This window comes from Chlorocebus sabaeus, chromosome 8 (assembly GCF_047675955.1).
Source record: "Chlorocebus sabaeus isolate Y175 chromosome 8, mChlSab1.0.hap1, whole genome shotgun sequence".
Taxonomy (NCBI): domain Eukaryota; kingdom Metazoa; phylum Chordata; class Mammalia; order Primates; family Cercopithecidae; genus Chlorocebus; species Chlorocebus sabaeus.
In genome coordinates this window covers 30,424,613-30,452,304 of record NC_132911.1, presented here as the reverse complement: position 1 = coordinate 30,452,304, position 27,692 = coordinate 30,424,613, and the positions used below count along the sequence as shown (strand labels likewise).

The 27,692-nt window shown below is 41.2% G+C and overlaps 1 protein-coding gene across 1 annotated transcript; it reads left to right on the top strand.

Annotated features, from left to right (window-relative positions):
• On the top strand, positions 1–27,283 carry PPP2CB (protein phosphatase 2 catalytic subunit beta). Its single transcript, XM_007962105.3, has 7 exons — positions 1–527; positions 13,116–13,325; positions 15,120–15,293; positions 18,555–18,644; positions 18,758–18,919; positions 21,314–21,432; positions 26,591–27,283. The coding sequence occupies exons 1-7, from the start codon at positions 426–428 to the stop codon at positions 26,661–26,663; spliced, it is 930 nt and encodes a 309-aa protein (XP_007960296.1). The 5' UTR covers positions 1–425; the 3' UTR covers positions 26,664–27,283.
• Positions 27,284–27,692: the final 409 nt, after the last annotated feature.

Here is a 27,692-nt window from a genome sequence, read left to right as displayed (position 1 = left end):
GCCCCAGCGATGACGGAAACCCGGAGGGAGGGGAGAGAAAGAGCGAGAGAAGGGGAAAGATACCCGGGAGAGGCCGGCAGGCGTGAGGCGGGCCTGAAGCGGTAGCTGGCGGCCTTCGTCCGGCGAGAGCTAGTCCAAGGGCCCGCGCCGCCCTCCCGGCACCTCCCCGCGTCCTTCACCGACTCCTGCGGCGCACGGCCGGGCGGGGGTCTCCTACAGGCCTCGCGCTCGGAGCCGCCTGCTGGGCTTGGGCGGGGCGCGGGGACCGCGGCCGCCCTCCCCGGCTCGGTCCTCCTCCTGTGGGATCTGGCGACGGCGGCTGAGGGAGAGGGGAGCGGCGCCCGGGCCGGGGCCGGGGGCGGGTGGGGAGGGGGGAGGGCGGCGGCCGGGCCGGGGCTCGGGATCCGCATCGGGATCGGGCCGCCATGGACGACAAGGCGTTCACCAAGGAGCTGGACCAGTGGGTCGAGCAGCTGAACGAGTGTAAGCAGCTGAACGAGAACCAAGTGCGAACGCTGTGCGAGAAGGTGAGGGCGCCGCGGGGGCGAGTGCGGGAGCGCGGAACTGGGACGGGCCGCAGCTTTCCTGCCCGCCCCGGCCCGTCCGCCCGCTGGCCCCTGGCCCGGCACGGCCCACCGGGGACCCGCGGGGATGTGGGTCCGGCTCCGGCGTCCACCCGGGCGGCCGGCCCAGTCGTTCCGGCCCCGGGGCGTTGGGCTGCCCTCGCCCGGCCCGTCTGCCCCCGCGTGGTACACGCCCCACGCCCCCAGCCCAGATCCTGGTCGTGGGAGGCTCGAGTGCGGGCGGGCGGGGAACCATAGCCCCCGGAGGCAAGCCGGAGGTGGGTCGGGGTCGCCTGCGCTCCACTGGAGTTCCTGCCACTCTGGCTTTTCCCGAGTGGAATAACGAAAGCGACATCCGAAAAGGACCATTTTCAGACCAGTTTCTGAAAATGCGCCTAAAATTAACCAGAATGTCGTGCCTATTAATGAACTTGTTAATAAATGTAGAATTTTTGTCAGGTGAACGGGGCACCTCAGAAATCACTAACTCAAGCCGGGCGCGGTGGCTCACGCCTGTGGTCACAGCTACTCGGGAGGCCGAAGCGGGAGGATTGCTTGAGCCCAGGAGTTAAAGACCAGCCTGGAGCGCAGAAGTTAGAGACCAGTGAGGCCCCGTCTCCACAAAATTTTTTTTTTAAAAATTAGCAGGGCGTGAGGGCGGGTGCCTGTAGTCTCAACTATTCGGGAGGCTGAGGTGGGAGGATCGCTTGAGCCCAGGAGATGGAGGCTGGCTGCAGTGAGCCGAGATCGCGTCACTGCACTCCAGCCTGGGCGACAGAGCGAGACCTTGTCTCAAGAAAAAAAAAAAAAAAAAAAAAAAAAATCACTGACTCTTGAATGTGTCAAGCGTTTGTTTGTGGATAGGTAGGCGTGATGGCCAACTGTGATTTTTAAAATAGAGGTTGACTTTGGTGGAAACAGATGGTGACTGATCTTTGCGTTGAGTGGCTCTTGCAAGTAAAGCGTTGATTCAGAAACGAGAGCTGGTCTTAAGTTTGGGAACAGTGTTTGCTGGAAATAAATGGGATGTGTGTTTTCATGCACGATAACACTTTGCAGAAAGTTATTTTTGTTTTTAATATATATAAAGTTTTTTTCTTTTCCAAAGAATAATAAAACATGCAGGTGATCAATTTCGTTCTTGTACATCGTGTGTGATCTTCACTTTCTGAATTCTGTATCCATTGTTTTCTTAACTCCTGGAATTATTTCGATCTCTCCATCTTTAAAGTCTAGAGTTTTCCAAATTCATCCTTTACAAGGTGGACTAAATAATTTTCATGTATTTTTATGTTAAAAATTCTCACTTGAAGTCCATGAAGAAGTACCGATGTTATTTTAAGATGTAATGTATACAATTTTCTTAACCATAATGTTTGGAAGTCATGATGTCGCAGAAGTAGGTGAAGAAAAGATTTTGTTAGTCTAATTTTAGGGCACTCTTAAAATCATGAAATTTACTTAGGAAAGGAGCACTAATAGATGGTGTTAAGTTAAAATAGTATTTTTAACGGGTATAATGTTGGCTGGGGCCTTTGTGTATTAAGTAACTGTTAACACAGGAGGATTTATTTTTGTATATAGAAGTGCCAAGCAGGTGGTATTTTTCTCTTTCTGAAACAAACTGCTTACTTGTGACTTCAGTCGATGTTCATTTTTATTGTGGTAACCTGTAATTTCATGAGGCTTATATGCTTTAAACATCTCTCTCAAGCTGTAATGCCAAGTGAAATGTACAGGTTTGAAATGAGCTGAGTCAGTTAACCTGACTATGAGCATCAGAATACAGACTTGAAGTTATGGGCAAAGTGTTAGTTGAATCAGTTTTTTTCCATTCACTCTTTTTTTTGTTTTATTTTTGTTTTGAGACAGAGTCTCACTCTGTAGCCCAGACTGGAGTGCAGTAGTGCCATCTATGCTCACTGCAACCTCCACCTCCTGGGTTCAAGGGATCCTCCTGCCTCAGCTTCCCGAGTAACTGGGATTACAGGTACACGCTGCCATGCACTGCTAATTTTTGTATTTTTAGTAGAGATGGGGTTTCGCTTTGTTGGCCAGGCTGGTCTAGAACTCCTGACCTCAAGTGATCCCTCAGCCTCCCAAAGTGCTGGGATTACAGGCACGAGCCTCATGCACAGTCCCCATTGACTTTCTAATAATTTTAAGGTGAACTCCTAGAGAAGAATATTGTACCACTGCTGTACTTTGAAATAATCACACCGGAGTGTCAACGATCACTTGAGGAAGCTTTCTGTATTTGTCGAGAGAGATTATTTTTACTTCGGCTCCTAAATAAATCAAACTAACAGTTCCTAGGACTTCACAGGTATATTTAAGATTATCTCTTGTATCTTACTAGCTTTCTTTTTTTTCTTTTTAAGATGCAGTCTTGGTGTATCAGTCAGGCTGGAGTGCAATGGGGCAGTCACCGCTCACTGCAGCCTCGACCTCTGGGGCCCAAGGGACCCTCCCACTTCAGCCTCTCAAGTAGCTGGGCCCACAGGCATGTGTCACCACACCGGGATAATATTTTTTTGTATGGGGTCTCACCATGTTGCCCAAACTGGCCTTGAACTCCCAGGCTCAAGCGATCCTCCCGCCTTGGCCTCCCAAAGTGCAGGGATTGCAGGAGTGAGCCATCACTCCCAGCCCTTTTTTTTTCTTTGAATATTTGTACTCACCCACAAAACATGAATTTGTTAGTGAAATTCATTCATCTTTGTTCTCTACCCCCATTGATGGAGTTGCCAGTGGGGTGGAGAAGTGTGATAATACTCGTATCTCTACTCTTTTGAGCCGTGCTTAGTTTTGCAGCCCTCTTCTGGCAGCTATGACCTAGTTTTGTGGTTTGTGTGTGCATGTGTATATATACATATATGTGTTTTCTGACCTTAGTTTCTAGTTCCATTTTATATCCCTACCCCTATCCTCCTCATTGATACATAACAAGTGTAGCGTTCATCCTGTCTGAGTTCCAGTCCTGCTTCACAGCTTGCTAGCTGTCAGTCTTTCTGCACCTCTGATTCCTTATGACAGAGATGATATGTCCCAATCCTCCTGGGTTGGTTGTGAGTGCTGAGATACTATCCATTGGCCGGGCACAGTGGCTCACGCCTGTTATCCCAGCATTTTGGGAGGCTGATGCAGGTAGATCAACTTGAGGCCAGGAGTTCGAGACCAGCCTGGCCAACATGGCAAAATCCTGCTTCTACTAAAACAAACATACAAACAAACAAAAATTAGCTGGGTGTAGTGTTGCACTCCCAGCTACTCGGGAGGTTGAGACACAAGAATCCCCAGGAGGCAGAGGTTACAGTGAGCAGTGATCATACCACTGCACTCCAGTCTGGGTGACAGAGTGCAGTTTTCTCAAAAAAAAAAAAAAAAAAAAAAAATACTGTCCATGTAAAGTCCTAATGAGAAGTAAGCACTCAGTGAATGTTAAATAAAGGAAGGCTGAAAGTTTTAATCTTAAATGTCACCCCATTTTCTTTTGTAAGAAATGAAAAATAAATAGATGTGCCGATATGGCTTTTCTGTGGTAAATGTACTTCAAAGGAGTTTTTTTTATATAGTGGCTATAGAACCCTGAAAAGGAGTGGTCCCTGTTATGTGAACCACACAGTACTGGGATTAATAGCAGTTGTGTGAAGTATCTTTACTCCTGACTTGGTCTGCTTAATACTTGAGCTTCCTTTCCAGGGCAAGAGTAGCAGGCATGTAGAAGGAATATATGAGAAAAATAAAAGTCAAACCTAATTATATAAATTATCTTTATTTAATTCTTTGTGATTCAATTTTTGGGTTTTTTTAAAATACCATGATTTTTTAAATTCTATTGGAAATACTATTCTATAGAAAGTTACATCGTATGGTGGTGGTTTTTCCTTAAATTTCTATTCTAATTCAGATTGCCTAAAAACTGAAGGAGTCGACTGGGCATGGTGGCTCACCCCTGTAATCCTAGCACTTTGGGAGCCTGAGGTGGGTGGATTGCCTGAGCTCAGGAGTTTGAGAACAGCCTGGGCAACATGGTAAAACCCTATCTCTACTAAAATACAAAAAAATTAGCCAGGCGTGGCAGCGTGTGCCTGTAGTCCCAGCTACTTGGGAGGCTGAGGCAGGAGAATCACTTGAACCCAGGCGGTGGAAGTTGCAGTGAGCTGAGATTGCCACTGTACTCCAGCCTGGGCGACAGAGCGAGACTCCATCTCCAAAAAAAAAAAAAAGACTGGAGTCCACTGAAATCAAGACCAGAGTAGTACTAGTAAAGGCCTATTTTGAGGTAGTAGCAAAAATAAAACTATCCTAGTGCCAGTGGGTGAATGACTACAAAAAATAAGAGTATGAATGGTATGGTGTGTCTGGCTTCCAAGGTTAATTTCTGCCTAGTGAAAAATTGTTTGCATAAAATAGTAAGGCCTGTCTTCTGAGAAGACTAGCTCTTAACACTAACTTAAATTAGCAATCCAGCTTTTGAAGCTAATTGTGAATTTGACTCCTCTTGTGTGTGCAGAGAAATTGCTTCTGTGATTCATTCCTGCATCAGCAGTATGCAGTTATTTTAGAAGATTGTGTGCCTAGAGAGCCAGGCTGGCACTGCTCAGGACACTCTGTGACTAGAATTATATTTAACTCTTGTCTCAGAAAGAATAAAAATTTTAAGTTCTTTGATCTGATAAATTTTATAACTGAAGAACCTTAGTGATGATTCTTTTGGGGGGGGGGGGAATTCAGCCAATTTGTGTGCTGGCAGATCTTTATTCTGATGATTGATTATAAAGTACCTATTGAGAAAAATGTTGAGGCTTGTGTAGAAGTATAAATATGTAGATTTTATATTGAACTGATGGCAATGTTTCTGAGTCCTGGCGTTAGCCTCAAAATAAGCAGAAATATCTTTAGGATATGACTTCATTCCTAATGTGAAATAGTATGCTTGTTCCTGAATGCCCAAAACCATCTTAATGAAGATTAGATCCTGGTAAAAATGAGTGATTTTTGTGAATTGAGAAAAATTTTTTAGATTACTTTCTGTGACTGATTACAGCTTAAAAAATAAAAATAGTGGTCTTGACAGGCAAAATGCCTAACTGGTACTTCCATTTTTAATTTCCCTTGAGCAAAAATTAGTACCAGCTTTGGTGGTCCATTGATAAAATCTAAAATGCAGTGATAAAATAGCTCCTTTCTTACTATAACGAAGAGTGGCATGATTACAGCGAAATAGAGGGTCAAGACCCAATTCTAGTGACTGAACAAATCATTGTTTTCCTTGCTAAGCCAGCCTCTTAGTGGACAGGTAAAGAAATTAAACCAAACTAGACTAGCATGAACTATTGCTAATGGCAGGAAAGTGGACTTTGTTACATTTCTCTGCTTTATATATGATGTGTCAAATTGTATACCTAAGTAGATAAAGTGAAGATATTTACAATGTAAAATTTCTTTTCATTGCCTACCTTTAATTGCTGTGTGTGCCTTTTATTCTTATTTGAAGATCTTGTAGAAATTTTTTCTTCACAGTCTTTTTTCTTCAGTACAAATGTTATAAAAGACTTGGTGAATGAAGCCCTTCCTTGGTAAAAGGAAACAAAAATGCCAGAAATTGAGGATGGAATTAATGCTTAATTTATTTTCTTAGATTGTTTTCTGAATGTAGTTTTTTCTAGAAGAATGATATTAAAATTACAGACATAATCTGTTTGAGAAATCTGAGTCTGTGTTATAGAAATTTTTTATTGTTTTGGACTGATTTCCTTCAAGTAAATGTAATGAAATGTAAACCTAATCCAGATTGTTTAAAGAAACTTGTATGAAGACATCTTTTCTTCCTTAATGACCAAATGTGATCTAATAGTTCATGTATGTTACTTTTCAACTCTAAATTTCATTAATAATCATATTAACGGCTGGGCACGGTGGTTCACGCCTGTAATCCCAGCACTTTGGGAGGCCGAGGCAGGCGGATCACGAGGTCAGGAGATCCAGACCATCCTGGCTAACATGGTGAAACCTCGTCTCCTCTAAAAATACAAAAAAAAAAAAAAAAAATCAGCCGGGCATGGTACGGTGGCGGGCACCTGTAGTCCCAGCTACTCAGGAGGCTGAGGCAGGAGGATGGTGTGAACCTGGGAGGCTGAGCTTGCAGTGAGCCGAGATCACGCCACCACATTCCAGACTGGGCGACAGAGGGAGACTCTGTCTCAAAAAAAAAAAAAAAAAAAAAATCGTATTAACCCTGGGAAGGAGTTCTGTGTATTACAGATTTCATTTCCTTTCTGGAGAATGGGAGAGCTCAAGCGCTCAAGCTTAGAACTGGTTTGCTGTTGTGTCCTTTGTAATTTAGAAATATTTATCATCATTCCTTGTAAATTGTTTTTTGACTGAGATACTTTTGCGATCAAATGAATTAAAACAATCCTGAGGTGCAACCTGAGATTCCTGACTTGCATTATAATAGCATCATGTTACACCAAAAATGTGCGAAACTCCATTGGAGGTCTATTAAGTGAATATTTTATGCAAAGACAATCATTTTTATTTTGAGACTGGGATACAGTGGTGAATTTAAGTGTTCTCACCTATTCAATCTTAGAAAAAAGCTTATTTGAATTAACTTTTTAGCATTTTTTTGACGTGTAAGATACAGTATGTAGGCTGTAGTTTAATTCTGCTCAAAATCCCTTTTTTGTTTGTTTGTTTCTGTTTTTGTTTTTGTTTTTTGAGACGGAGTCTTTCTCTCTCTGTTGCCCAGGCTGGAGAGCAGTCTCGGTTCACTGCAAGCTCTGCTTCCCAGGTTCACGCCATTCTCCTGCCCCAGCCTCCTGAGTAGCTGGGACTATAGGTGCCCGCCACCACGCCCGACTAATTTTTTGTATTTTCAGTAGAGACGGGGTTTCACTGTGTGAGCCGGGATGGTCTCAATCTCCTGACCTCGTGACCCGCCCACCTCGGCCTCCCAAAGTGCTGGGATTGCAGGCATGAGCCACCACGCCCAGCTCAAAATCCCATTTTATAGAGAGGGAAATAATTAAGTTTCATCTTCCTTTAAAAGAGTTCCACATGATATTTATGTTCTGGATGATGAGGACTCAGAATTGGTTCAGTGTATTCTCGGCTTGATTAGCAAAAGAGGCGCTTGTTCCTTTAGGCAGTGAAGAAGAAAGGAGAAGACTGGTTGACAGAATACTGCCACTGTGTATTTATCCCATACATTCAACAGATTTTAGTTGAACCACTATGTACCAGACTGTTCAACGTGCTAGAGATTCAGCTGTGAAGAGGGAACACGATTAATGAACACCAGACAGTGATTCTTGCTGGCTAGAAAAAGCAGAAGATGGGGACAGTGATGGGCTTGAATTCAAAAGACTCTTTTTTTTTAACAGGGTGGTCGTAGAAAACCTTCCAAACTATTTATAATGTGGTTTACTTTTGTAATAAAAAAGGATTTTGCAAGAGTTAGAAGGCACAGTCCCTAACACTGTTCTCACCTCTGACACCATCTTCAAAAGTTTAGTCATGATATACCTTCAGAACAGCAGACAAATAAAAAATAAAGTTTAGTGAACTATAAATTACAGGGAACACTCCCCAGAACTGCCTCACTTCTGGCACCAATTACAAGTTCAGTGGGTTCCGCAAACCACTCTTAGGTTCAGTGATTCACAGGAATGACTCACAGAACTCACTTAAAGCTGTTATACTCATGATTACGGTTTATTACAGGGAATGAATACAATTTAAAGTAAGCCAAGGGAAAAGACTCATAAGGGCAGAGTACAAGAGGGGCTGACATCTGTAGTCTCCAGTCCTTCAGAGACCAAACTGATAATGGCATCACCCAAAGCCCGCATCATAAGTCACATTGTTAACAGCCCCGCAGGTCAGAACCACCCCCCCACCCCCGCAGAGAGAGACTCTTTACCAAGCAGGAAATTCCAGGGACAAAGGCCAGACCTCTCCTCGGATGAGGTTAATTCTTCACTACACAGACTTTTATTCCATAGCAAATTCTAAGGGATGAGAACCTCAATAAAAATAAATGGCAATACCAAAATACATGAAGAAAACAAGGCTAGATTTATCAGGATTGTGTGCAATGAGTTGGCATATTCTTTTTTTGTTTTAATTTTATATTTTGTTAGCTGGGCGCGGTGGCTCATGCCTGTAATCTCAGCACTTTAGGAGGCTGAGGCGGGCGATCATGGGGTCAGAGGTTTGAGACCAGTCTGGCCAACATGGTGAAACCCCATCTCTACTAAAAATACAGAAATTAGAGGGGCATTGTGGCACGCGCCTGTAATCCCAGCTACTCAGGAGGCTAAGGCAGGAGAATCACTTGAACCCAGGAGGCGGAGGTTGCAGTGAGCCGAGATGGAGATCACACCACTGCACTCCAACCTGGGTGACAGAGCAAGACTCCGTCTCAAAAAAAAAAAAAAAGAAATTGTATTTTGTCTTTTCTTGGTTGTATAAATTCTTTGAAATTAAAAGTTAGCCATTTAAAAATGTTTATTATTTTCTACTTTGTATGTGATATGTGTGTGTAATTTTTACTGTGCAAGTTTTAGCATTTTTATATAGTCTGCTTGTCCATCTTTTCCTTAAATTTTAAGTGTACGTAAGAATCACTTGGGAAAGAAATAAGAAATTCAGGGTCCTTGATTCCATTCCAGAGACTGGTTGACTATGTCTTGGGCAGGTCCAGGAAGCTGCTGTTTTTTTTTTAAGGCAGAATCTTCCTGTCACCTAGGCTGGAGTACAGTAACATGGTCATAGCTCACTGCAGCCTTGTACTCCTGGACTCAAGCTATCTTCACGCCTCAGTCTCCTGAGTAGCTGAGACTACAGGAATACACCACCACACCTGGCTTTTTTTTTTTTTTTTTTTTCCTTTCATTTTTTTGTAGAGACAGGGTCTCCTCATGTTGTCCAAGGTGATCTTGAACTCCTGGGCTCAAGTGATCCTCCTGCCTTTGCCTCCCAAAGTTATGGGATTACAGGTGTGAGCCACTGCCCCCGGCCTCCTTTGTTCTTTCAGTGTCATGAAATACCTGTATTTGTCAAGAAGATTAAGACCGTGTCTTTTAAAAAAAAAAAAAAAAATAGCTAGTGAGATACAAGAGATAATCTTAAATATACCTATAAAGTCCTAGGAACTATTTGATATTTAGGAGCTGAAGTAAAAGTATCTTTCCTGACAAATACAGAAAGAGATTTTTGCTAGCATCACTTCTTCTGGTATATCTTCATCCTCTCATCAAAACCATTTTCCTCATTTATGCAATAAGTTTGCATTTTCACTACTTTATGTCACTGAGTTTCTGCATGTTGCTAAGTTCCTAGCTGCGTATTTGTAGTCTCTCCAACAGCAGCATTGTCAGCATTCCCACAGTCGGTTCTTCTGTGTACTTTTGATTTGAATTTCATTTCCAGGGTTATGTCTTTTGTGTTTGGCTTCTTTCTTTTAGCATAATATTTCCAAGATACCTCCATATTGTAGCATGTATCTGGACTTTGTTCCTTTTTATTGCTGAATAAAATTCCATTGTGTGGATATAACACTGTAGTGGTTTTTATAATTACTGCCATCTGGAATTTGTTTTGAAGTTTAAGAAGCCAGGTTTTTTCCATTTGAAAAAGTAATATAGAATTTGTTTTTTAAAATTTTGAGCATTGGCCAGTCACAGTGGCTCAGACCTGTAATTTCAGCACTTTGGGAGGCTGAGGTGGGAGGACTGGGTAAGCCAGGAGTTTGAGGCTGCAGTGAGCCATGTTCACACCACTGCACTCCAGCCTGGGCAACAGAGTGAGACCCTGTCTCAAAAAAATTTTTTTGCAAGCACCTCAGAAAGGTAGGAAGAAAAGCAAATGCACTCTACCCACCATCCCTATCGACTGCCCTCCTACCTCCCAGACAACCATTATATTTCTGTTTATAATCTCCTTGGCCATGTTCTTCATATGCAAAAAACATGTGGAGTGCAGAATGTTTGTGGTGTATTGGGAGCTGTCTTGTGGAATAAACTTGGCTTCTGGTAAAATTATTGTTTAATTTGTGATCTTAGGAAAAGAAACTGAAGGGTATAAAGGCCTTAAGATTACACAATTAGTTTAAAACTGTGAAGAGAACCCATGTTTTCTGGAAGACTTCAGTGCATATAATCTCATTCTAATTAATTACAGGCAAGGAGAAGAAAGTATGGCTGTATTGTCCATAACTTTTGGGAATCCTACCAGGCTATAAGCAGAAAAGGCATTTGTAGAAGAATACATGGTAGCCTAGAATCAAAAGAAAAGCTGGAGAACCAAGCATGAGCATTTTGCTGAAATTAAGGGAGGTTAGAGGTCAGTCAGAATCATACCTTAGAAATGTTTTAGAACACTGGAGAGAACACCTCTGTTGGAATAGAACTTGCCATTGTCTCTGCTGTTTAGAGTTGCTTCAAATTAAGAGTCTAGGCTGGGTGCATCTATTTGGCATAAGTAATCTGGGGCTAGAATAACTTCATGTTTCCTACAGTGTGTATGCAAACTATTGTGTGTGTTGAAAATCGCTACAGGTTGAGTATCCCTCAACTCAGTGCTAAAGTCTGTTGACAAAAATGCAGAGTAGCAGGAACATAAAATGAAACTCAAAATCCATGATTTTAAATACTCTTCAGATTATCAGAGAATTGTCTGTCCCTAAAATTGTGCTCTCTCCCACCAGTCTGAGCTGTCATCTGCTTACTGGACTCGACTCTAAACTTCATCCTGCTTGACTTTTGTGTGTGTGTGTGTGTGACAGTTTCTCTCTGTCGCCCAGGCTGGAGTGCAGTGGCACGATCTCGGCTCACTGCAAGCTCCGCCTCCCGGGTTCACACCATTCTCCTGCCTCAGCCTCCCAAGTAGCTGGCCACAATGCCCGGCTAATTTTTTGTAATTTTAGTAGAGATGGGGTTTCACTGTGTTAGCCATGATGGTCTCGATCTCCTGACCTCGTGATCCGCCCGCCTCAGCCTCCCAAAGTGCTGGGATTACAGGCGTGAGCCACTGCACCCAGCCCTGTTTGACTTTTATTGTGCTGTGTTGTTGCCTTCTTTTTCTTTTGTCTCACTCTCACCCAGGGTTAACTGCAAAGTGGTGCGACCATGGCTCACTGCAGCCTTGAACTCCCCAACTCAAGCTGTCTTCCCACCCCACCCCACCCTCCTAAGTAGCTGGGACTATAGGCACACACCACCACGCCTAGCTGTTTTTTAAAGGTTTTATAGAGACCAGAGGTCTCACTATGTTGCCCAGCCTGGTCTCAAACTCCCAGATTCAAGCTATCCTCCCCCCTCGGCCTCCCAAAGTGCTGGGATTACAGGCATGAGCCACCGCGCCCAGCTCCCCTGTGTTTTAGCTATGCTAGCCATCCGGTTGTTTCTTCCTCTCAGTTTGCGTTCTGTATTAGTCCCAGTGCTCATCTCTTACCTTTCTTGGTTTTCTATTTCTAATTTTGTTGTGGACCTGGAAACTCGGTAAATAGCTTGTTGGAATTTTGTAGATAACAGTAGGCCCAGAATAAGGCGTGAGAGACTCTTTTGGTGGGTTAGTGGGGAGGTACATCATTTTTATGATGTCTGTTTTGTTACTTCAGAGGCTTTTAAATTTTTCTTCCTGATTCTGGGGTCTTTTGCTATTAGGCAGAGGCCAGATAGACGAGCCATTAGTGAACTTTGATTTAGTCAGAACATTTCATTTGCCAGTGGTTAAGCGTAAATTCTGTACTTCAGGACCACCTAATGGTATGTTCTAACTTAATTCTGTAAATACAGAATAATTGGAATAAAGAAATTAAAGGTTGGCCTATGAATTGGTGTAAGAATGTTTGTTTACACAAGAATTTGCATAATTTTGACTTTTTTCTTTTGTTGACCTTTTTAAACTTGTGAATAATAAGATTATTCTTTTTAAAACACAGACCTTCTGCCTTGGAGATTTGCCTATTCTGAACATTTCATTTAAATGGAATTGTACATTATGTGATCATTTGTGACTGACTTCTTGCACTTACCATAATGTCTTCAAAGTTGTAGCATGTATCAGTACTTCATTTCTTCATGGTTGAATAGTCCATTATATGAATGTATTATGTCCATTCATCATTGGTTGATCAGTATCTGGTGGTTTCTACTTTTTGGCTGTTATTAATAATGCTGCCATGAACATGTATAACTGGATTTCATTTCTCTTGAGTGTATACCTAGGAGTGGAACTACTGGATTATATGGTAATTTTAGGTTTAACTTTGGAGGAACTGCCATACAGTTTTCCATAGCAGCGGCACCATTTTGCATTTCCACCAGCGGTGTATAAGGGTTCCAGTTTATCCACATGTTTGCAACACTTTCTAACTGTCTTTTTTATTATAGCCTTTCTTGTGAAGTGTTATCTCATGGTTTGGTTTTCACATATGCTTTGATAAGGCACATTTCAAGTGTTTTTTTCCCCAAATTTTCTTTTAATAGATAAGAAATGATACTTTTAACTTTGTAATTGTTGATTTCACTTTTCTAACAGGCAAAGGAAATTTTAACAAAAGAATCAAATGTGCAAGAGGTTCGTTGCCCTGTTACTGTCTGTGGAGATGTGCATGGTCAATTTCATGATCTTATGGAACTCTTTAGAATTGGTGGAAAATCACCAGATACAAACTACTTATTCATGGGTGACTATGTAGACAGAGGATATTATTCAGTGGAGACTGTGACTCTTCTTGTAGCATTAAAGGTATGATTATTGAAATTCAATTTTTTTTTTTCAAGACTTAAACCAGGCAAAAAGCAAGAATGACAGTATTGCATATCATCTGTTTTATGGTCTTTCAGTTTATAGCCCCTTAAAATAATAATTGGTTTTACATCTTTTTAAAGGAGAGGTGAAAAGGAAAACTTCTGTATATTCCTTGTAAATGTATCATTCTCTTGAATAGCTTAAGTCTTGGAATCATATTTGACTTTATCACTTAGCCGTCATATTGACTCAATAAACAAGTCTTTTTAAATCCTTGCTTTGAAAAGTCTGTTGTTCCTGTCTCTTTCTATTTTTACCACACCGTTTATCACTTCACAATTCGATTGTTGCAATAGCTTGGTAACTAATATTGGTGCCTCCAAGATCTGATCCCCCCCCCCCAAATCCACCTGGCATATGCTGGCCGATGAAATCTCTTTTATTTAACAATTTTTTATTGTTACTTCCTGTTGATTGCCTGTTGCCTGTAGAAACAAACTCAAACTCCTTGCCTGGCCTTTTATAGTCTAGTCTGAATTTTTGCCTGCCGGCAGTTGGTAGCATGAACTCTGGCTCAAATCAAAGTTTCTTCTTCATCAGTGCTCTGGACTCTGTGTATTTCCATATTCGATTTCCCCCACGAGGTTACTCTGTCCCTGATTTCTTACCTTTCTGCCAAGACTCAGCTCAGGTCTCACTTCTTTCATGTAACCTGCAACCATTTTAGCCTTATTCCTTCTACTCTAAATGACTATGAGGAAACTTATTCTCCCAGCTCTTATTTATGCTGCAAAAGTGGCTTACTGCCTTGTATTACTTACTTTACATATCTCCTTACTGAAGTTAGTCCCTCAACAGCAGAAGCCATATATTACACAGTCATGGGTCACTTAACGACAGGCATACATTCTGAGAAATGTGCCATTAGGTGATTTTGTCATCTTTGGAACTTACACAAACCTAGGTGGTATAGCCTACTGCACACGAAGGCTATGTGGTGTAGTCTCTTGCTCCAGCCAACATTGTACATGTAATCTGTTGTTAAGAAAAACGTTGCCCAGCACATGACTGTACTTGTGTAGACCTGGCATCTGGCTTTCTAGCACCAAACTTACGTTAGACACATAACGGATGCTTAGTAAAATCTGTATGAATTGAAGTATATACTTGCAGCTTTTTGCTTAATTTGCAGAATCCAATGCTTTTTCATATTTCTTATCAGACACATTGCTAACTAAATAGTCGCTTATGTTTTTGTTTTGTAATAGAAAGGAAACTATTAATACATTTGAATTCTTGCCCAGTTTTGTCAAGGGCCTGTTTTTGTGTTATTATTGGCAAATCCGATCTTCCTGTGGGAAATAAAAATTGAAAAGGGAAGAAGTTAATCTGTAGAGTAGTTGGTCTCAGCTTCAAACCTGTGATTTACACTACTCACAGTAAGAAGTCATAGTGTTCTAAAAGATTTAGGAAAGTAATAATTTGATGATTGAAAAGATAATAGAAACAAAGTATCAGATACAAGTTTATTATAGTAATATGAGTATTACTTAAAGGTTCTGATGAGGGTGGTCAAAACATGAGGAAAAAGGATGATTATAATAAACATATCAAATGTTAACCAGTAATACCTGGTTATGAATAAGCCAGTTTTTTATTTTGAAAATGAAATTAACATTTAATATACTTGGCCAAAAGCACCGTGTTTAACAATGGGTCGGAGACTAATGTACTTCACATGACACTAGTAAAAATGGGATTTTACCATGGGTTTTACTCCTTTTCTTCCAGGTGCGTTATCCAGAACGCATTACAATATTGAGAGGAAATCACGAAAGCCGACAAATTACCCAAGTATATGGCTTTTATGATGAATGTCTGCGAAAGTATGGGAATGCCAACGTTTGGAAATATTTTACAGATCTCTTTGATTATCTTCCACTTACAGCTTTAGTAGATGGACAGGTATGTATGTGTGTGCTCACATCTTGGGAGGAGGGGAGGTAAATGAAGGCAAAGATTGACTATTGGTAAGCTAGGGTCTAGATTCATATGACCTGTGTTTCTGCATCTCCTTGGCCTTTTCCTCCTTCCCTTATACTTAAAATTTCAAAGCAGGGAAGTGGATAAGTTTCACGTACATTTGTACCAGCAAATTTTCCTGTTCTCAGATATGTATGTAAATCTTTTGACCAAAGAATATGCTGTGCTTTTTAAGATATCGATAAATATTATAAATAAATGCTTAAGACACTGATGTGTAGTACTAGTAAAGCAAGATGTTATTTAAAACTATCTCTGCGTATACACACAGTTTTTGCTGGTTACCATGAATAACTTTGCATTTCTATTTTCATGGTAATTGCAAATGTTATATTGTGTATTACACCTTCTTCCCTGAGAAGTGAATGCTTGTCTGGGCACAGTGGCTAGTACTTTGGGATGCCAAGGCAAGAGGATCGTTTGAGTTCAGGGGTTCAAGACCAGCCTGGGCAATGTAGTGAGACCCTGTCTCTACAAAAAAATTTAAAAATTAGCTAAGCATAGTGGCACATGCTTGTAGTTCTAGCTACTCAGGAAGCTAGAGGTGAGAGGATCTCTTGAGCCCAGGAAGTTAAGGCTGCAGTGAGCCGTGATCACAGCACTGTGCTCCAGCCTGGGCAGCAGCAAAACTCCATCTCAAAGAACAAAAAAAGAAAATAGAAGCAAATGCTATTTCTGCAGTGCGGACAGATCATGAAACATTCAAAAGTATAAGAAGAAATTATGCAAATTTCCTATTTCAATTTCTAGAGATAATCACTGTAAGCATGAACTGATTTAAATTTAAATATAAAACAAAGGCTGGGCATGGTGGCTCATACCTATAATCCCAGCACTTTGGGAGGCCAAGGTGGGTAGATCACCTGAGGTTGGGAGTTCAAGACCAACCTGGCCAAATGGTGAAACCCATCTCTACTAAAAATACAAAAATTAGCCAGGGATGGCAGTGCATGCCTGTAGTCCCAGCTACTTGAGAGGCTGAGGCAGGAGAATCACTTGAACCTGAGAATGACAGAGGTGGCAGTGAACCGAGATCGTATCACAGCACTCCAGCTTGGGTGAGAAAGTGAGACTCCATCTCAAAAAATAAAATAAATATAAATGTAAAACATATAATAAAACTCCATAATTCTTAAATTATAAAAGCCCAGAGTTGTCAAGAATGTGATGAATTCTCTCTTAGACTGCTTGTGGGAATATAATTTGGTTATAACTTTCTCTATGTAATCCTGACAGTCTTTTTTTCTCAGCCGTGATTTTGGACACTGCCATGATTAATTTGAAAGGACAATACTTTGCCTGGACTTGTTAAAATAAAATGTGAATTTAAAAGATGTTAAATTTTAATTAAAGTTGTTTTAAATTGTTTTGAAGCACACAGTCCTCAATAAAAAAATTGCTGGACAGAATGATTTTTAAAAGACAGTCTATCAGTTTTAATGAAGTATCTGGTTTTTTAAATGGGTGCATTAGTAGAGCTTTTATATATTTTTTCCTTCCTCCTCCCTTCCTCTCTTTCTGAAAAGTTACCAGAAAAGAAATAATAGTAGACAATACTGATCTAGAAGAAAAGGGGGAAGGCACATAAAACACTAAGAATGAAATAAGGCATAATTATAACTGTGCAGGAGTTTGTGTATCACAAGAACAGGTGCAGCTTTAGTGCACTAAATTTAAAAAGTTGAATGAAGCTTACTATATTAAAATACCAGTTATTAAAATTGGCTTGCAGAAGTTCGTCCAATATAAGTAAACTACCAATAGCAACCAGGTATAAATAGTTTTATAGGCTAATTCTATCAAACCTTTAAGGAACATATAATTTCTGTATTCTAGAACTTGGGAAAAGATGGAGAGTTCAAAACTGACACCATATGCCTAGTATAACCTCAATGCCAAACCAGACGTGGCATGCACAGAAAAATAAAATCAGACCAAAATCATTTGGAAAAAAAATTCCTATATGATTCAAAACTCAGTTATTTTATAAAATAATAATATTAAGTGGATAAAGAAATACTGGTTATACTATCAGCTAAACATTAGAAACCTTCTCATCAGGCCAGGCGAGGTAGCTCACGCCTGTAATCCCAGCACTTTGGGACGCCAGGGCGGATGGATCACCTGAGGTCGGGAGTTCAAGACCAGCCTGACCAACATGGAGAAATTCCGTCTCTACTAAAAATACAAAGCCAGGCATGGTGGCACATGCCTGTAAACCTAGCTACTCGGGAGGGTCAGGCAGGAGAATCACTTGAACCCGGAAGGTGGAGGTTGCGGTGAGCCGAGATCACACCATTGCACTGGGCAACAAGAGCAAAACTCCGTCTCAAAAAATAAAAAAATAAAAATCAGAAAGAAAATGCTTGTTAAAACATATTATTCTCTCTGATTCAGAATACCTAGAGCATGGATTTGAAACTAGGTAGTTGACAAAAAACAAAACAGAAACATTTGTATTATTCCATTTTATTTTAGAAGTCCTGGCTAATGCACTAAGCAATAAAAAGAATTAAAAGGTGTAAACATTGAGAAGAAAAAACAAAAATACTTTTGCAGATGACTTGATCATGTACTTAGAAAATATGAAAGAACTGAAAATGTATTGTAGCCAGTAACAGGAATCAGAGTATTGGCTGTAAGAGAAACAAAAAATTGTATATATCAGCAATAACCAACAGAAGCTGTAACGACAACTGGGTACAGTGGCATGCACCTGTAATCGCAGCTTCTCAGGAGGTTGAGGCGGGAGGATTGCTTAGGCCCAGGAGTTCATGGGTGCATTGCATAGTGATCATGCCTGTGAATAGCCACCGCACTCCATCCTCAGCAACACGGCAAGACTCCATCTCTACAGAAAGAAAAGAAAGGAGGGAAGGAGGAAGGGAGAAAAAAAAAGAAATTTAATGGTAGGTCCCAAGGATGGAGATACCATTGGCCAGAGAAAAGGAAGGGAGGAACGGTGGGAGTGAGGGGGGAAAAAAAAAAAAAGAAATTTAATGGTGGGTCCCCAAGGTTGGGGATACCATTGACCAGAGAAGGGGTAAAGAAGAAAAAAAGATGAACAAAATGTGTTTAAATGTTGGCATTATTTGGACTGACACTTTTAACCATTATTTACTCTTTGTTAACTGTTAGCAGTTAGTAAAACAAATACATTCTCTTTTGTTAATTCATAAACAGATATTCTGCCTCCATGGTGGCCTCTCTCCATCCATAGACACACTGGATCATATAAGAGCCCTGGATCGTTTACAGGAAGTTCCACATGAGGTAACCTTAGTTTAAAAAAGAAGAAGAAAGGAAAAGAAAATATAACCACATTTTGAGGACGATAAAGTATGACTGATAATAATTTGTAACATGTACTTATTTTTCTTGGTCAGGGCCCAATGTGTGATCTGTTATGGTCAGATCCAGATGATCGTGGTGGATGGGGTATTTCACCACGTGGTGCTGGCTACACATTTGGACAAGACATTTCTGAAACCTTTAACCACGCCAATGGTCTCACACTGGTTTCTCGTGCCCACCAGCTTGTAATGGAGGTATGTACTTTCCTTACAGAATGATCTTTATTTCAGATTAGCATATACTTCTGTAATAAGGCATTTTGACTTAACTAAGAAACACTCCTCACCATTTATTACCTAGGTGAAAAGAGGAAAAACTTGCTGGTTTTAGCAAGTAGGGAAAGCACTAGTAGACCGGAGCAGAATTATAACTCATTTTTGAAATTGAGACTTAGAAAAAGGTTACAAAAATAGTACCCCAGAATTCCGTGTATGAGTCATTCAAATTCCTGACTGTAAATGTTTTACTATATTTGCTTTATCATTTTGTGTCTCCCTTCCTCTTCACCCCCCACACTTTCTTCTGAACCATTTGAATATCTATTGCAGACAAATACTCCTTTACTACCAACTTTCTATGTGTATTTTGTAAAATTAAGGACATGCTGTTGCATAACCACCGTATAGTTACCACAGTTGGGAAAATTTGTGTTCATATAGTACTATTATTTAATATGAATATTCAGATTTTACTAATTGTCTCACTAATGTCTTTTATAGCAAAATTTAATTTTGTGCATACTGTATGTGCATAATCTAATCCAAAGATTAGGTTGTGTTCATTCTACTTTGATGTGGAAATCCTCCGATTTTCTTTGTTTTCCACATTCTTGACATTTTGGAAGAGTAGGAGCATTTTATTTTACAAAAATATCCCTCAGTTGGGGTTTGATGTTTTCCTTGCAGTTAGGGATTCACTGTATGCATTTTTGGCAGTCTTGCCGTAGAAAGATGGTGTGTCCTCCTCCGTGCATTTTATCAAGTGGTCCTAAAATCTGCTTGTCTCAGTGCTGGTGGTGGCAACTTTAATCACTTAGTTAAGATGATGTCTGCCAGATTTCTCCACTATAATGTTAACTGTTTTACAACTACTAAGGGAATATAAACAACATAATCCCTCCAGACCAGTAGGGAGTGGCTTCAAGACGTTAGAGAAAACTTCACCAGCCCAGTAGAGACAAGGGAGCATGATAAAAAAAACAGAAATTTATATAGAAAAAATAAATTTAATTATATCAGTGATTATAAGAAACAGACTAAAATTTTAGCCTGAGACTCTTAGATTGGATAAATAATCAAAATGTAGCTGTTATTTGGGATGTACCTAAAACATAAATGACTGGCTGGACAAAGTGGCTCATGCCTGTAATCCCAGCACTTTGGGAGGCTGAGGTGGGAGGATCTCTTGAGTCCTGGAGTTTCAGACCACCTTGGGCAACATAGTGAGACCTCATCTCTATTAAAAAAAAAAAAAAAAAGTCAAAAAATTAGCTGGGCATGGTGGCATATGTCTGTTGTCCCAGCTACTCGGGAGGCCGAGGTGAGAGGATCACTTGAGGCCAGGAGGTTGAGGCTGCAGTGAGCTGTGATCATACCACTGCACTCCAGCCTGGGCAAAAGAGTGAGACCTTCTCTCAAAAAAAAGGGGGAAAAAAAAAGACACTACAGACTAGAGGTAAAAGTTGGAAAATGGTATATTGGTATATCAAGTAATCAAAATATCAAAAATACAGCTAATAGGCTGGCGCGGTGGCTCGTGCCTGTATTCCCAGCACTTTGGGAGGCTGAGGCAGGCGGATTGCTGGAGCTCAGGAGTTCAAGACCAGCCTGGGCAACATAGTGAGATCCCGTCTCTACTAAAATACAAAAAAATAGACTGGTGTGGTGGCGTGCACCTGTTGTCCCAGCTACTCAGGGGGCTGAGGCAGGAGAATTGCTTGAACCCAGGAGGCAGAGGTTGCAGTGAGCCTAGATCATGCAACGGCACTCCAGCCTGAGCAACACGTGTGTGTGTGTGTGTGTGTGTGTGTGTGTGTGTGTGTGTATACATACACATATACATGTATATACACACATACATAACACAACATGTATATATATATACACACGCTATATCTAATACTAATTATAGCCAATAATATGAATGAGATAGGCTCTAATAAAAGGTGTTGTTAGAAATAAAGAGGTTATTGATGAAATAATCTGTCCCAGTTCTCTAGGAAGAAAGTATTCTGTATTTGTATTTACGTAGTAATAGCTTCAAAATATATAAAGAATAATTGGCATAATTCATGAGGGAAAATTGAGGATTGTGGGAGAAATTCAGTACACATCCTTGCCAAGATTTCAAGCATGGTTAAGGCAAAACAACAATTAGCGAGCTGCATTTAACAGAATCCTAGGCCCACGAATTGCACAGGGTTCTGTACAGGTACACAAACTATTAAAGATGGAGACCTTATAAAGTAATATAGACGACTACATTTCCACAGAGAGTGCCTGCAGTTTTTGAGTTTAGTTTTTTTTAAATGTATCTGTGTCAGAATCATAATATTATAATGAAATATTGAATTTGTTTTTATCCTGCAGGGATACAATTGGTGTCATGATCGGAATGTGGTTACTATTTTCAGTGCACCCAATTACTGTTACCGTTGTGGGAACCAGGCTGCTATCATGGAATTAGATGACACTTTAAAATATTCCTTGTGAGTAACTGTAAATTTTAATTGTATATACTTACTTTCAGAAGGAAAATTTAAATGTTAAAAATAGAAGTAGAAGATTTGTGTTTCTGAAATGGTGGGATGAGTATAGCAAAGTGCCTACCCAGCAAAAACAACCATTAAATAATTTTTCAAAGCTTTTGGAAATTCTCCTAAGGGCATACAGCAGATGGAGAACAGTTAATTCAAGAAAACCTACTAAATCTCAGTAATAATAGCCGTTGTCTGTGGCATTTGAACTATGACTTGCTCCCCCCAACTCCTTCCAGATCCCTCTCACAGAAACGACTACAGGGGCTGTAGTCTGGGTTGGTACAGTCAGGAGGCCAAGGGATTCCCCCTCTTTACCAGCTCCCAGCGTTGGGACTGTGGTTTCACTCGCAGAGGTCAGATACCAGCATATATCACCTCTCCTGGTCTGGAGTTACAGAAGCTCTACTCTTGGTGGACGCAGTCAAGCAGGCTGAGGCCCCCTTCCCTGTCCCAGCTCCTGGGGCAGAAGCTCTGCTCCAAGCATGCATAGCAGATGAGAATGCTGGGTTTCCCAATGCTCTTACCCCAGCACCTGCTTGTAAACCAGGTGGTGTCACTGAGCCCGCACTGGCACAGAAGTTTGCAGGAGGAAAGGCAGGTCACAGAAATTCCTCAGTTCTTCCTCAGTGGACTTACCTTACTTAGGTGATGGAGAATTCCAAATCTGAGTGCTTTGTGGAAAACAGTGGATGTCATGATGGAGACCAATTAAGAGGGCTGTAATAGCTCCCATGATACTAGGAGCAACATACAAAAGAGCAGAGCAATAGATTGTTCAACAAATAGCACCAGGGAAGAAGCCAAGAAGAGCCCTTCTGGGATCACAGTCAGCCCTGGGGGACAAGAAGGCTGTGCACATGCACTAGCCATACCCACTCAGGAGCAGTCAGAGTAGGATGTGGGGTATTCAGATAATATTTTCAGGCCACACATAGATTGTACTGAGTTGAATAGTGTCCCCCCTCCCCAAATAATTCATGTCCACCCAGAACCTCAAAATGTGATGTTATTTGGAAATAGGATCTTTGCAGATATAATTATTAAAGATGAAATTGTATTGGATTAGGGTGGGCCTAAATCCAATTCAAACGGGATTTAAGTAAGAGGAAAAGAAACACACACACGGGAGAATGCTGTGTGAAGCCAGAGATTCCAGTGATTCATCTACCAGCCAAGGATTGCCAGAGCCATCAGAAGCTAGGGAGAGGCTAGGAAGGATTTTTTCTAGAGTCTTCAGAGAGAGTGTGGTCCTGCCAGCACCTTGGTTTCAGACGTGTAGCCTCCAGAACCTCCAGAACTCTGAGAGGATAAATCCCTGTTATATAAGCTGTACAGTTCGGTAATTTGTTACAGCAGCCCCAGGAAACGGATAAGTGGATTGATCAACAAATGGTGTAACCGTCAGTGGTATATGAGGCTTAAACACAACCTCTAATCATTGACTGAACATTCAGTTACTCTGACCCAGGAGCACCTCCTAGGAAGTCAGGCTTTAAAATAAAATCACACTCATCCCTGACAGTCTGGCAGAATATGTACATGCCCTCTCTGGACTGAGTGGAGAATGAAGATCCAACTATTAGTCCCTGACTGAATGGGAAACTAAAATGTAAACTCCTTCAGCTTTGATAGCAATCTGCAAGTCACATAACATTTCTGGTGGTCATTAGGGTGGGCTTTAAGATCTTAACTGGCCAAGGGGGCTTAAGTCCAATCTTTGATCAGTAAGTGGCTTATGCCTACCCAGAGACAGCCTCTCAGTAGCCAGGCTGTGAAAGATTAAAAGAAGTAAAAACAGCCAGGCACGGTGACTCATGCCTGTATCCAGCACTTTGGGAGGCTGAGGTGGGCGGATCACCTGAGGTCGGGAGTTCAAGACCAGCCTGACCAACATGGAGAAACCCAGTCTCTACTAAAAATTAGCTGGGCATGGTGGCACATGCCTGTAATCCCAGCTACTTGGGAGGCTGAGGCAGGAGAATCGCTTGAACCTGGGAGGCGGCGGTTGGAGGTTGTGGTGAGCTGAGATCACGCCACTGCACTCCAGCCTGGGCAACAAGAGCGAAACTCTGTCTCAAAAAAAAAAAAGTAAAAACATCTGAGCAGGGCCACAGGGGCTGCACACTATGGGGGAAGTAGACTTTACAGTTAGTTCAGCTAAGTCACTAAACAAAAATAGTAAACCACCAAAAACACAAGATCAGTCCCCAGGGACATGAATTCCAGAGTTACTGCAATGTATTATCTATAATGTCCAATTTTTCAACCACAGATTATAAGACATGGAAAGAACAAGAGAGTGTGACCTCTACACAAGAAAAAGCTAAGCAACAGAAACTGTTTCTCTTGGATAGAACAACTAGGCAGGAGATGAAGGCAGTAGAAGACTTGAGCAACACTGTAAACTGACTGTATACCTCATGTCTATAAAACAACACCCAACAACAGCAGAATACATTCCTCTCAAGTAAACATGAAACATAGTCATATGCTAGACTATAAAACATGCCTCAGGCAATTTAAGAAGATTGGATTCTTACAAAGTATATTCTCTAAACACAAGGAAATGAAATTAGACGACATTAACATGGCTCGATGCTGTGGCTCACGCAAGTAATCCCAACACTTTGGGAGGCCAAAGTAGGAGGATCATTTGAGGCCAGCCTGGGCAACATAGGGAGACCCTGTCTCTACAAAAAAATTTAAAAATTAGCCAGGTAAGGGCTGGGCGCAGTGGCTCAAGCCTGTAATCCCAGCACTTTGGGAGGCCGAGACGGGCGGATCACGAGGTCAGGAGATCGAGACCATCCTGGCTAACACGGTGAAACCCTGTCTGTACTAAAACATACAAAAAACTAGCCGGGCGAGGTGGCGGGCGCCTGTAGTCCCAGCTGCTCGGGAGGCTGAGGCAGGAGAATGGCGTAAACCCGGGAGGCAGAGCTTGCAGTGAGCTGAGATCCGGCCACTGCACTCCAGCCTGGGCGACAGAGCGAGACTCCGTCTCAAAAAAAAAAAAAAAAAAATTAGCCAGGTATGGTGCCAAGCACCTGTAGTCTCAGCTGTGTGGGAGGCTGAGGTGGAGGATCACTTGAGCCCAGTTGATCAAGGCTGCAATGAGCTGTGATCACAGCACTGCACTACAGCCTGGGCAACAGAGCAAGACACCTGTCTCAGAAAGAAAAAAAAAAAGGTGGTTTAAAATCAGTAACCTGTGTTTATACTTGAGGACCTAGAAAAAGCAGAGTAAACTAAACCTGATGTAAGCTTATGAAATGAGGTTTAGAGTGGAAATAAACAGTAGAAAATCATTAGAGAAAAAATCAACAAAACCCAAAGTTGATTCTTTGAAAGGCCTTAACTAGACTGGCAAGAAAAAAAGGAGTAAAGACTCAATTACCAAATCACTAGAGACCTTACTTAAATAAAAAGGATTATAAAGGAATATAATAAATAACTATATGCCAGCAAATTCAGTTACTTCAATAAAATGGACAGATGCCTAGAAAGAAACTACTGAAACTGACTCAAAGAATGTGAAATCTGAATGACCTTTCAAATGTGAAAATATTGAGCCAGCATGGTGACTCACACCTGTAAATCCCAGGTGTGGGAGGCCAAGCTGAGAGGATTGCTTGAGACGAGGAGTTTGAGAACAGCCAGAACAACATAGCAGGACCTTGTCCCTATTTAATTTAAAAGAATATAACTAAATGAGTGAAAAAATTAAAGCTCCCCACAAATAAAAGGCCAGGCCCAATTGGCTTCACTGATGAAGTCCACCAAATGTTTAAAAAAGGAATTGGCCAGATGCGGTGACTCTAACCAGTAATCCCAGCACTTTGGGAAGCCAAGGCAGGCAGATTGAGCCCAGGATTCAAGATCAGCCTGGGTAAAACCCTGTATCTATAAAGAATACAAAAATTAACTTGGTGTGGTGGCTCAGTCTATAGTCTCAGCTACTCAGGAAGCTGAGGTGGGAGGATCACCTGAGCCCAGGGAGGCTAAGGCTGCAGTGAGCCATGATCACACCACTGTACTCCAGCCTGGGCAACAGAGTGAGACCCTGTCTCAAAAATAAAAAAGAGTTAATGCCAGTCCTTCACAAACACTTCCAAAAAACAGAAGAGGAGGACTACTCCATTCATTCTGTCATACCTGCATTATTATCCTTGATACCAAAAGTAGACAAAGGCAAAAAAACACAGACCAGCATTGTTACGAATACAGATATAAAATTTTTCAACATACATACCAGCAACCTGGATCTAGCAATATATAAAAAGATTATACATCATGAGCAAGTGGGATTTATCCCAGCAATGCTAGGTTGGTTCAAACATGAAAATCAATATAATAAACCATATTAATATTAAGGGCTTAAAAACCTGATCATCTCAATAGAGGCACAAAAATAATTGGAAAAACCCACCAGCGTTTCATACCAGAAACACTCAAGAAAATAGTGATGTTAGGCCGGGTGCAGAGGCTTATGCCTATAATCCCAGCACTTTGGGAGGCCGAGGCAGGTGGATCATGAGATCAGAAGATCGAGACCATCCTGGCTTACACGGTGAAACCCCGTCTCTACTAAAATAAATACAAAAACAAAATTAGCCGGGCATGGAAGCGGGCACCTGTAGTCCCGGCTACTTGGGAGACTGAGGCAGGAGAATGGCGTGAACCAGGGAGGCGGAGCTTGCAGTGAACTGAGATCGCGCCACAGCACTCCAACCTGGGTGACAGAGTAAGACTCTGTCTCAAAAAAAAAAAAGATATTATTATTAAATAATATTAAACAATTGTTTAAACTTAATATTTCTTAATCTTTAATTGTTTAAACTTTTAAATAATAGTAATATTTAGAAGTTGTTATGGCAGGCACCAGACCAGACATTCTGTCTTCTTAAATTTTCACCATAGCCCTATGAAGCAGTTAGTTGGAATGGGAGCATCTGCAGTGATTTGCCCATGACCTTTCCAGCCATAAGTGATGTGGTCATGGTAGGAAAGCAGGACTGCTCTTTCTACTACAGTGTCTTGTTCTTTATTCATTTGTTTGCTTTGCAAAGTCAAATCCTTTATTTGCTTCCTTTTTTGCCATTTACAGCCTTCAGTTTGACCCAGCGCCTCGTCGTGGCGAGCCTCATGTTACACGGCGCACCCCAGACTACTTCCTATAAATTTATCCTGGGAAACCTGCCTTTGTATGTGGAAGTATACCTGGCTTTTTAAAATATATGTATTTAAAAACAAAAAGCAACAGTAATCTATGTGTTTCTGTAACAAATTGGGATCTGTCTTGGCATTAAACCACATCATGGACCAAATGTGCCATACTAATGATGAGCATTTAGCACAATTTGAGACTGAAATTTAGTACACTATGTTCTAGATAGGTCAGTCTAACAGTTTGCCTGCTGTATTTATAGTAACCATTTTCCTCTGGACTGTTCAAGCAAAAAAGGTAACTAACTGCTTCATCTCCTTTTGCGCTTACTTGGAAATTTTAGTTATAGTGTTTAACTGGCATGGATTAATAGAGTTGGAGTTTTATTTTTAAGAAAAATTCACAAGCTAACATCCACTAATCCATTACCCTTTATTTTATTGAAATGTATAATTAACTTAACTGAAGAAAAGGTTCTTGGGAGTATGTTGTCATAACATTTAAAGAGATTTCCCTTCATTTAAACTAAATTACTGTTTTATGTTGATCTGCATATTTCTGTATATTAGTCATGGCAGTGCTTGCATCCTATTTGGTGTACTCAGCAAATAAACTTTTCATTTTAAACAAAAACGTTCATTTATTGTGTTGTGCATTAAATGAAAACTTTTTTTTTTTTTTAAGACCAGGTCTTTCTCTGTCATCCAGGCTGGAATGCACTGGCACAGTCATAGCTCACTTCAACCTTGAACTCCTGAGCCTAAGCCATCCTCCTCCCTCAGCCTCCTGAGTAGCTGGGACTACAGTCAACATACCACCACACCCAGCTAATTTTTAAAATATTTTGTAGAGATGGGGTCTTGCAATGTTGCCCAGTTTGGTCTCGAACTCCTGGCCTCAAGTGGCCCTCCCAGAGTGTTGAGATTGCAGACATGTGCCATCACACCTGGCCTGCTATCTTGAAACAACATAAAATCTTTCAAAGCAGGGCAGTGGGACATGGCTATAGTCCCAGCTACTCAGGAGGCTGAGGTGGGAGGAT

Excerpts from the sequence above, each read along its gene's own strand:
- PPP2CB (XM_007962105.3), top strand. The coding sequence starts at position 426 with ATGGACGACAAGGCGTTCACCAAGGAGCTGGACCAGTGGGTCGAGCAG. Across the intron at positions 13,326-15,119 it reads CTCTTCTTGTAGCATTAAAG|GTGCGTTATCCAGAACGCAT; the intron begins GTATGATTATTG and ends CTTTTCTTCCAG. Across the intron at positions 15,294-18,554 it reads CAGCTTTAGTAGATGGACAG|ATATTCTGCCTCCATGGTGG; the intron begins GTATGTATGTGT and ends ATTCATAAACAG.